Source organism: Pholis gunnellus (assembly GCF_910591455.1).
Source record: "Pholis gunnellus genome assembly, chromosome: 14".
NCBI lineage: Eukaryota > Metazoa > Chordata > Actinopteri > Perciformes > Pholidae > Pholis > Pholis gunnellus.
Window position 1 is genome coordinate 24,264,888 of NC_136541.1, and position 11,554 is coordinate 24,276,441.

At 40.4% G+C, this 11,554-nt stretch overlaps 1 protein-coding gene across 1 annotated transcript; it reads right to left on the bottom strand.

Moving 5' to 3' along the window:
* Positions 1-386: 386 nt before the first annotated feature.
* Positions 387-11,076, bottom strand: cahz (carbonic anhydrase). Its single transcript, XM_079173724.1, has 7 exons — positions 10,939-11,076; positions 9,821-10,018; positions 7,251-7,369; positions 5,588-5,680; positions 5,323-5,385; positions 5,026-5,181; positions 387-2,790 (listed from the first exon to the last, which is right to left on the bottom strand). The coding sequence occupies exons 1-7, from the start codon at positions 10,970-10,972 to the stop codon at positions 2,671-2,673; spliced, it is 783 nt and encodes a 260-aa protein (XP_079029850.1). The 5' UTR covers positions 10,973-11,076; the 3' UTR covers positions 387-2,670.
* Positions 11,077-11,554: the final 478 nt, after the last annotated feature.

Here is an 11,554-nt window from a genome sequence, read left to right on the forward strand (position 1 = left end):
AATCAAACACAATTTAAATGTGTCACCTTTAAGAAGGGCTTGAATCGTTTTTTGAGTGTATAAGGTATACAACAGATCATTCTTTAATCATTGGACAAAACAGTTTCATAGTCCTATCCCTTCTGACATAACTACTTTTTAAGTTTAATGCTTTCCTGCTAGCCCCCTAAATTTGTATATAATGTGAAGACTTGAAACCATAAACTTGTGTTTCCAAGTTAATAAATAAATTAAGTGAGAAGGAGGGGCCTATTTCTCATAGACTTCTATAAAATCAAACTTATTTTTGCAACCAGCGGAGTCGCCCCCTTCTGGCCATTAGAAACCCTAACCAAACCCCTTTGAGTCCTTTAATTTGAGAAAAGAAAATAACACTCTCAGACATCTGCAAGTTATGAATATTTATTGATAAAATTAGTTTCCATTATGACATGACAGATTCACAAAAACATTTTTTCCACCTGTAATGTGACAGCAGTTTTTGTGTGACACACTTTAAAGGGTTACAGCTATCTCACCATAACGCCACTTTAATAAAAGCTGATTGTTCCATAACATTGATATAAAGCTAAAATAAAGTAACATTTCGCTGGTCTCTTATGAATATCTGCCACTTCATTTAGATGGAGTGATGATTCACATTGCTGACAACATTAACTTCATGACAAAGTCTGACCTATGTTGTTACTGTAGCGTGGGTTAATATATAGTCATAAATTGATCCTTTCAGTTCTTTCTTTCCAATTTAAGGCTTTGTCTTACATGAGTATTAAAGGCAAAGTTTAATGCACTGTGGTGATAGGTAGTTCAGTTGTCATAGTTTCTTTTTTTATATATAAAAAATGGACTGACACTTTTTCTGTAGAGTCCCCAGAATGAGGTGAGCCATGACCACAGTAATGCAGATGTCTCAGTGAAGTCCTGGCTAATTTTTGCAGCAACAAAAAAAAGCTACATTTGTCCAAATGGGATGGAAGCCCAACAGAGACAAAAAACATGCATTAGTGTGGACATGGCCTCAGCCTGTGCTGTCAGCCAATACTTTGTAAGACTGTCTCTCACAACATACTGGTATGTTCCAAAGCATTACCATCATGAGATGATCATAAGTCCTAAAACCTTCCTGTGTACAAGTGCCTGCCAGATGATGGTTGGTGGCCACAGTACACAACTGTAGAGTCAACACTTTGAAATGTTACGCATCAGCGTGATCACTTTGTCCCAAACTGACAAAATGAGGCATCAATAAAAACGTTAGCTTGAACAATCTGGCTGCAGCACAATCGTCACAATTTAACGCATAGCAGCAAATCAGCGTCAGAATGTTGATGTAGGCAAAGCATACTGTGTATAAATACAAAATAACTGAGGAAATATTCATTTATATTATTGGTAAATATCCCTGCATGTAATATAGGCCTACAAGTAGTATATAGCTACCGCCTCTGCGCGTTCACGTTAGGTGAACAATAGTGTGCCCGCGAGAAAAGTGTGCATGAGGCTCGTGCATTTTAATTTTATTTCTTTTTCGAATTTGCATAATTAAAATCTGAAAACATTTTTATAAATATATTGGTATTGTTAATAATACAACATACCTGTCAATCACTGTTTGAGGACTGTACTAAATAGCACACATCATCTCATAGTAGAAATCTGCCTAAGAAGTCTTTCTTTCTTTCTTTTTACCTCAAGTGCATTAATGCTAACAAAAAGTATTTTACTGTTGATTTAGATTCTTGTATTTATGAAAATTCCCTTTAATAAGACAAACTTATACTTTCAGAATAATTTATATCTATTTGTGGTAGATTTTGTCTATCTTGGCATCTATCAATAGACACTAGAAGTAAGAAAATAGCTTAGCTTATGAGTTATACGGTGGCCAGAGAAAATGGGTTGCATAACAGAGATCAGGTACCAGAATTCCTGCCCTTTAGTTAGTTTGTTAGATCACTGGTCCCTTGGTACCTGTGTTCAACTCAGCTGGCAAACAAAAAAGTCATCATTGTATGTTTTTGCAAACCACAGGATACATTGAATTTGTATGTTTCTGAACCACACCTCATATCAGTCTTGTGTCAAGCTGGTGGAAACGCACAATGTTAAGAGCCGTGAGGATGATACAACTTTTGTCTCCCTTGTAATTCATAAGTACGATTCATTCATGTGTTTGCGTTAGCTGATGGATAGTTGTTAGCTAACGTTAGCTAAACTGCAATTGCTGAAATGAAACGGCTGAAGTGCAGAAGTTATTCTTCTTCTGGTGTTTTCCACCTCCCTGTAGACAGGTGGACGGCCGAAACTGAGTTGCATGTTGGAGAGAAAATGAAGACGGATGTAATCAGATTTGTATCTGTGGATAAGTTTAAATGAAAGTGCCCTACATATCATCTGGATTTTATCTGGATATAAATGTGAGCTATTTCTTAACAGTGTCAAAGCTTAAAAATGCCTCAAAGTTATTTAATTCAAGATACATCCAGTTTGTCTATGTCATAGAAAATGTAAGCAGAAAGGCTTGTATTCTACTTTTCATGTTAATATCAATAGGGCTAAGAGAAGTTGAGTAATATAAGCTAAGGAAAGACTGCATGTGGAGGAAAATGGGACTGATACGGATAAGAATAGGCAAAGGGGGCAAGTAAGCCACGTAGCTGAAGCTGGGGTTTATTTGAAGGAGGCGCGGACCTGGCGGCCTTTCAGAGCCTGACAGGGCCGGTAGTTGTCCACCATGCAACATGGAGCTTCTCCATCTCCAGTGAAGAGGAGGCTGCGGAACTTGGCCATCTTATGAGGAAGGAGAGACAAAGAGAAAGAGGATTAAGGTAAAAGATTTCCATGGACTAAGTCCCATTAGCAGCTGCTGAAATTGAAAACGCTTACATTAAGTGAAGTATCACGTGTGTTGTTTCTAACAAGTATAACTCCATCATCACTGAGAGCACAGTAGAATTACCAGTCGGAGCAGATGCGTGGGACCGCATTTGTGCACGAGGAGCAGAAATGCTGCTTCACGAGGTCGCTTTTCCGCTCGCAGATGCTGTTCTGTTCACGTGCATGAACGAGGTTTTGATGTGCTCGAGTTTAGAGTCTAATTAAACTCCATAGCTGGGCCAGCAGCTCTCCTACGAAAGGCTCTGTGCCGGTACATTCTTGCTGTTTGTCACGGTTATGTTAACGTTACTGTTTGTTAGCAATATCTTGTTGAGCTCTGAACAATCAGAATCAGAATCGGAACTGTGTATTTGCCAAGGTATGTTGCACATACAAGTAATTTGACATGGCGGGTGATGCATAACATTAACAATCAACACAGTGCAAAAAGTAGAAACATATTGAAATTTACAATAAAATATAAAAGATAGTGCACAAACAAACAGCAATCGCATGAGCCATGTGTTGTGTTTACTGCCATTAAAGAGGAATAAATCTCCCATGTTGTTGCTTCGCAGCAGGTGTGCGTAAGAGCCTGGGCCGACAATCAGCCACTGCTCTGCTTTTATACTTATATATCTTATACTGCTTTTATTGCAGAATTTGTGATTATGTGTACAGTGCAAAAAACAGATGTCCAACACCTGCCATTCAATCAGAAATAAATATTTTCTCTGTCTGCAGAATCATTTCTCTAATGTAAATGGACATGGAGCGTGTGTTGCTTAGGAACGAGAATGATGATACATGAGCTCTTGTATCCTCAAGTGGCCAAATCATCATACGTAGGAAAAAACAGGTTGGCAATACAGTGGCGTTTCCTCCACTGCTGCACAGTCGCTAGGACTGATGCAAACAGTACCTGTATCATGTTAAAGGGGACATCTCTTGAAAAACACATTATCTGGAGTGCACCAACACACAAACTGTGAAATAAGACAACCCAGTCAGTTTTTTGACTGGGTTGCAAAAGTTCATCATATTTTTCACGCAAGTTTATTGGAGCAGGCTGGGCTTTTTGTGAAGAGGGTCTTAAAGACACAGGCGCTAAAACGGAGCGCTTCAGACAGAGGGTGAATACAGGTGTCTTCAGACAGACAGACTGAAAAAAGGAATTTGTTATTTGAACATTAAAGCGTGTAAACATGTTCTAGTAGAAACCCCAAATACAAATATGAACCTGAAAATGAGCATGATGTGTCCCCTTTAAATAAGAAATGTGGAATTGAATGCAATAATCTGATTCACTTCTGCCACAATGTCTTTAATCCAGTGTGTTAATACAGCGCAGCCAGCCTCACAATCTCCAGCTGTGGTTGTTATCTAGTATGTGCACATGGTGGTGCAAAAGACAGCCCTGCAGCCCTGACGTAAAACTTAGCATTAAAGCTTGTGGGTTTTATGTCACATGAAGGTATGGGGTGTTAGTCATGTGGAAGAGGTAGAGCGCAAACTGCTCACTGGAGATACAGGCACTCAGAGTAATCTAAGTGAAACACAAGGCCCCTGAAGGGACAGACCCACCCTGCTCTAAAGCATGATATGACTTTTGACGGTCTTGATCTTTACAATGTTTGGACCAACATTCTGGCTCCTTAAACCATGTACACCTAATGAGTTGATTAGCAAATCAAAGTCTTGAGTGCGTATGAGGGTATTTGAAAATATGTCAATTGAGGAAATAACTTCTTCTCTTTATTCTGCAGTAATTGACTGGCTCTTTCTTTTAATCTCTCAGACTTCCCGAGGCTTGACACTTTATTTTCTCATTTTAAATTAAACTCTTTCAGCTTCTCACTGAGAATCCAGCAGCAGTCTCTCCAGACGACATGATAAAAAAGCCAACCCACATACAAGCAGGTGGGCTGCCAAGAAAAATCCTCCATACAGATTTGCAGATGCGTAGCATTAAATTCCCAGAACGTATTCAACCAAAACTCATAAGGAATGAAGGATGGCCATCGTGCACAATTACTGTAGTTGAATGCAAGTATATCAATTCTCAAAATGTGTAACTTGATAGGTGATATAACTCATTTAGATTTTATGAAGGTAAAGCGAGAGAGTATATGAAGCAAAGTTCAGTACTTGTGCAGGGCTGACACTGATTGGCTCCTTGAGGACGATCCAGGTGACACTTTCCAACAGGGGAGGCGTGGTCAGAGAGCCATCATAGGTCCAATAATCCAGAGAACCAGGAAGAAGAGTCTTTGAGTCAAAGTTAGAAAAGGTGGTCTGCTTTCCCTGTCGAGAAGCAAAGGATGGAAAAGAAGGAGCGAGAGAGGGAAGCCATTGTTACTCCTTGTTAATCTTGACTATGGAGTTGTTAGTCTCGCAAGCATATAATTTACTGTACATTGACAGTATTGGCACATTTGTCCTTACCTTGGTCTTAACAGCATCCAAGGCATCCAGAACTTTCTGAAGCCTGGGGTTGGCAGCACCAATCTGCAGCACAATACAGACACACACACATAGTTATACATAATTATATACACAATTATAATACTCAAATACAGCGTTCATTATTCTGCTTATCTCATTACCGTGTCCTTCACAGGGAATGAATACTTAAAGTATGTTTCCACCTCTAGTCTGGAGTGCAGTCACAGACTGATGGTTTGTCAGTGATGAATCACTGGCGACTCACCTTGAGAAAGACCCCGACCACTGCAAGTCCATCGGGCTGGCTGGCTGCCTCTCCAAAGCTGGGGTACTTAGTGTTCCAGTGCACCAGGTGAAGCTAACAAGAAAAGAGAAGTTTGACTTTTAAGCAGTCAGCAACCTTCAGTTCTGAAAAGTGTCTTAGATTTGCATTCTCTCTAGTGTCCACCAGGGGGCGACTCCTCTGGTTGTATAGAAGTCTATGAGAAAATGACTCTACTTCTCTCTTGATTTATTACCTCAGTAAACATTGTAAACATGAGTTTATGGTCTCAATCTCTAGTTTCAAGTCTTCTTCAATACAGCATGATGTTCGTTTAGTAAATGATGGTCCATTTAGAGTCAAACAGACCAAAAAGCAGAGTATGCTTTAGGGCGGGGCTACACAGTGATTGACAGGTCTCTACCAGAGACGTATACTGTGTCTCTACGTTACTCCTTCGCATTCCAAATTTGGTCACTTGTGTTCACTGGTTGCAAAAAGCCAAGATGGCGATGGCCAAAATGCCGAACTCCAGGCTTAAAAAAACGCAGTCCACAAACCAATGGGTAACGACGACCACGTCCACTTCCTATCTACAGTCTATGCTTTTAAGGCACAGGCTACAGTGTGTTATCTCAACATATTCTAACTCCCAACTCGTCACATACGGACTCTTGGTCAGGACCACTTAGGTTTAGGCAACAAAAGGATCATTATTTGGGTTAAGGCCAACATGGCCTATGTTACGCTAAGTGCTTATCGCAACGTACTAACGCAACTTGAAAGAAGTCAACGTTGACTTTTGGTTTCACATCGGACACGGACCGCGGCCTCCTGAGTGAAAGTCATTTGTTTGTTTAAGTACATTTGTTACGTAACTTCAGTTATGTTACGTAAGTGCTTTTCTAAAACACTTATGTTACTTCAAATAAGTCAATGTTGACTTCTGGTTTCAAACGGGACACGATAAATGGTCTCCTTGGTGAAAGTCTAGGTTTAAGTACATTTGTTACAGAACTTCAATTATGTGGCTTACGTTGCATATGTGATTTAGGTTCAGTGACATTTTCTGAAAGGTGCAACAATGTGAGAGAGACTAGAGTGGGAGAAGTATCTGTAATAATTTAGGACTTTAACTGACCAATTTCCTTGCTCTTAAATGCCCCATAGTGGCAGAGCCACGGTCAGGATTGCAGACATGCTGAGGTCATGAGTTTCAGTTGTTATGTGTTGATCTGTAAATTCTGTCCCTACTTAAAAAATAAATAAAATGCTGTTAAAACCCTTTTTACACTACAGAGTTATGTATTCATTTACTTGTTTATTGACCTACAAATAGTTACATTTGAATATTTTGGGACTAAAGATACTGGGAATCAACCACTTAATTATCGCCTAATTGTTGTATGTAAACCCAAGAAGTTCCTCAAATACAGAATGAATGACTGCCTCCAAATCCTCTGTGATTTTGAAAAATGCCTCTTTTTTAAACGTTATAATTATAAACAGAAGTGTTACTTTCATATATATTTTACCTAAGCCTCTTGAAAAACATAGGATAGTACCACCATTAACACCACAGGACGTAGCCATCTATCTCATAACATAAATTGATGGCCTGTTACTATGTGGTAGTTGTTAGCAGAAGATCCAGCAGCCTCAGTACCTCACAGGGGAACTTGATGCCGTTGACAGTGTGTTCGGAGCCTCTGTCATCACCGGCTCCCCAGTGGAAATGAAACTGCTTCAAACGGTACGTTCCAGAAATAGGACCTCCGGTCAGGGCTGGTGGGAGCAAAACAACCTAATCAGAGACACACTCAGGGAAGGACAGATTTAACATCAGCAATGAAGTAAGTCTATGCTCCTCAGTAACCTGCACATTATCATACAGTCAGTGATGACATTTTGGGACTTTGGTTGTATATGATCCTATTAGTTCTACTTTACATTTTAATGCTTATGTTCTTTCTATTTTATTTCAACTGTATAGCATTTGTTGTTGTGGTCCTGTTCATCAGAGCAATCAGCTTCTCTCATTCAGAGGTGCAAACTCAAATGATATATTTCATTTTTTGTAACCATTAAAAACGCAGAGAACCATGATTTGTGAAACATCACTTTCAAGACATCCTCTATCAGAGAAAAATGATGTCCATCAATGTGATGTCCTAATGAGGGGGCACTCCACTGGAATTTACACGTAAAGGTCAGAAAAGGTCAGTTAAGGTCATGGTTAGTAATACTCTAAATATCTTTAGTGGCACTGCAGGAGCTTTGAAAATAACACTTATGCAGCAAGTCATCCAACCCAGAGCACCTCATCGATTGTGTCTTCCTACCCTCTATTAAGACAACAAAACTACTGAGTTATGTTTAAGCAGTGGCTCGGGGAGTAGGTAAAGCCCCCCAAGTTGTTCCCTGTGTGCTTTACAGCAGCCCACTCTATGGGTTAAACACAGAATCATAATGTATGAATGGGCAACTTTTTATGCAAACATTGAAATGAAGTCCAAAAAGAAAGAACAGGAAGTAACAGAAATTCACATTGATATACACTGTTGGACAGTGGCGGATGGTCAATAGAGGGCCATGGGGCCTGGCCCCACCTTGAGCCCCGAAAAAAAAATCCTGTGCTTTTATTTTGATGGGGATTTTGTATGCAGCCTGTCTGCTCGTCATCTCCGCTTGTGTGCACGTCTGAGAATGCGCACCTAGTGGGGCTGGCCCCACCGAGGCGGGTCTATGAAGCAGTTTAGCCAATCGCTGATTAAAGATATAAATGAGTGACATACAATTTAGCCAATCAGCGTCCTCAAATAGATTCAGAGTGGGGCATAAACGATTTGGCCCCACTAGCTGCGCGTTCTCGTCAGGAGAAGTCTCTACAGACGGGCGTGAGCGCCAGCGCGAGCACTGCTCCTCCAAGATCCGTCTGAGAGGAGAAGTTTGAGGAGAAAGTACAGTGAAAGAGCTGATCCCAGATCAGCCTGACCTCACAATCAGACAGCAGACTAGCGGGAAAGAGAAGCAGTACATGAAGCTTCTCTACTAGCTGTACCAGACAGGTTTGGCTAGCTGGATGCAGTCATGCTAATAACTTATTTAGCTTTTTAAAACACCGGGGACAGATCCAGCACGGACAGTTAGGGAGTGAGGGATGAGGAGGTAAGGAAACATGAGAACATCAGGGCACACATGAGAACTCTGTCAAGCTACATATTAAGCAAAGTGAACATCTTTTCTTCTACATAGTTTCATGACAACTTGGTCATGGAGGCATCAACATTTAATTGAGATGGTAAATTAACAGTGAAAACTCATCATAGCTTATATCTATAAGCGTGTGTTTTATAGTATACTGAATATTATTATATGATATATTTTATACTGAATTCCCTGTGAGGGTGACTAAAATAAGATGTCCTGACGTGTTTATCAAAGTGTTATTTACTGCTTTTTTGTGTTGGAATAAATGTTGAATATTTAACTGCAAAGTAGCAATGTGTGTTTGATGCCTTCATTTTTTTACATTAAATCATACTGGGGTGTTTGCTGAAATTGATTGGATGGCCCCACCTAGAACATTTTCCACCAGCCGCCACTGCTGTTGGATGAATGTCAGATAAACAGTGTCAGTGCAGCAGGGTGAGGTGGTGCCAATGTGCTGTTGGCCTCCAGATACGCTCTTATCTGCCACAGTACATACAGCAGGGGTGGAGGCACGAACCACACAGACAGATAAAGCTCACCGCTGTAATACTCTAGCGTAATACTGTGATACTAATGGGGCCGAAGAGTCAATTTAATTTCCATTTAGTGTGGTTTTACCCATCCATCCAAAGAGGCCGTTTTTGGTTTCCTTTGAGATCAGTAACTAAATATCTTGTAAACAGGCTTGGGAATAAGTGTTTGATTTCACTTTAAAACACATTTATTTGTAGTTTAGAGGGTATGATTGTTTGTTCATATTCATTCGTATTATCATCTACCCAAGGTCTTCCTCATTTCAGTGTTGTGGTTCATTTTGTTAAAAGTAAAAAAAAAGGCTTCAATGAAATGAGGTAATCATATGTGGAAATGAGGTAAATATATGAGGTGTATATATATATATATATATATATATATATATATATATATATATATATATATATATATATATATATATATATATATATATATATATTGTCTTCTCTCTCCATGTCTATGTAACACCAGGAGCTGAGCTGTGCTTACTGGAGCTGTCTGTGTCGTCCACATAGTCCACCTGGAAGGAGTGTCCGTTGTTGAGAATGCCGTTGGCGTTGGAGGGGTCGTACTTCATTTTCAGTGGCTTCAGAGTGGAGTCATATGTGGCCTCCTTAGGGACAATGTTGATGGGAGACTGTCTGGGCCCATTAGCTATAGGAAAATCTTTTCCCCATTTGTCAGGTCCTGCAAATGCATATTCCAAAATTAGATATGAAATAAGTATACATTAGTAGCAAGTGCTTTGTCCTATTCTTGGACAAAGCACTTGTTTATTCTTGTTTCCTGTGTGGAGCACTTTTACGCCAACCTCTTCAAAGCTTCCCTGTAGATTTATGACGATGTATTCTTTTGCCTTCTTCACCTTGCTTTATCAGGTAGCAGTGCAGAAACAAGTATTCAGCTCATTCACATGTTGCCACAGTTGAAAATTAGCAAAAACATCTTCCCAAGTTTACTCAGCAGTAGTGTGATATTCAGAGCCTTTACTCAAACAGAGTAGCAATACTGTGCATCTAAAAGTAAGTATATATACAAAATTTGAAAAATGTACTTTAAGTATCAAAAGAAGTAAAAGTATTCAAAATGCAGAATGGGCTATTCCAGCATGATTTTCTAGTATTGTATATGGTAATAATTATATTCTTACTTCCGTTGTTTTATTAAAAGCCATGTTCACACCCTTCACACGATAGCTCAAACATATTTTCTTTTAGCATTAAATTGATCAAAAAGTTTAAAAACAATTGTCGGTGTTGCAGCCAGTCCGGGTGGTGTTAATTCTATGGGGTAGTTCAAACTGTATCACTTTTCAAAAGTTGAGTTTCATTTACGTTTTGCACCACCAGGCTGGAAGATGTTTCAGAACAATGTTTGGCTGTTCAACCAGTGCAGTCATTTTAAAATCCAAGTGTTCACTAACTACAAACCCATTTCCCCTGAAGGTGCTGAAGTAGACTGCTGTCATGTCCATTATTGAAGTTGTCACATTGTTTTTGAGGAATGGCAAACTCACTGACTGCAGCATACTCGTGTAACACTGAGGTGAGAGTTTCAACCTGTTAGGTATATAACCTGCCCATCCGGTACAGCTGAGAGATCCTCACCGTTAATTGGTCCGTATCCCCATCCGTGAGACATGGCTGCTCCCGCTGTGTGCTGTGCTGATAACACAGTGCAATGATTAATCCAGGGTCAGGGTGGAAAGAGGCTGATGATGGATGATGATGATGGTCTGGTGACAGACACCCAGCTGAAAGGCTGCTGCTGCTGGGCTTTCTATATATACAGGCTCACACCGGGTGGGTTTGGCTTGTCGTTCCTTCAACGGGCCGGTCAATCAGAAGAACGGTGCAGCCTTCCAGATATGCGCGGAGGCGTCCTCATGTCCTCTCCTCCGTTTCCCTGCCGTCCACTCCCTTTGTTTCGCAATATTCGGAATATTTTATTTTATTGTCTCATCCCCGAGTCTCTCCGCTCCCAGGCAGTGATGGAGGCACATTTACCACACACAGCACCCTGTCCCCCCCGCGCTGCTGTTCCAGGATCAGCGCAGGTTCAGTGGTTGGAGCAGCGCCGTGTGAGGATGGTACGGTCCAGCAGATTTTAGCGCAATATCCTGAGGTCGACATTTTTCTTTTCAACTCTTGCCAGCCTTCTTCGAGCTCGCTTACCCTGCTGGGCTGCTTTATGAAGGCTGCATGCAGGATGGGATGTGCGTGC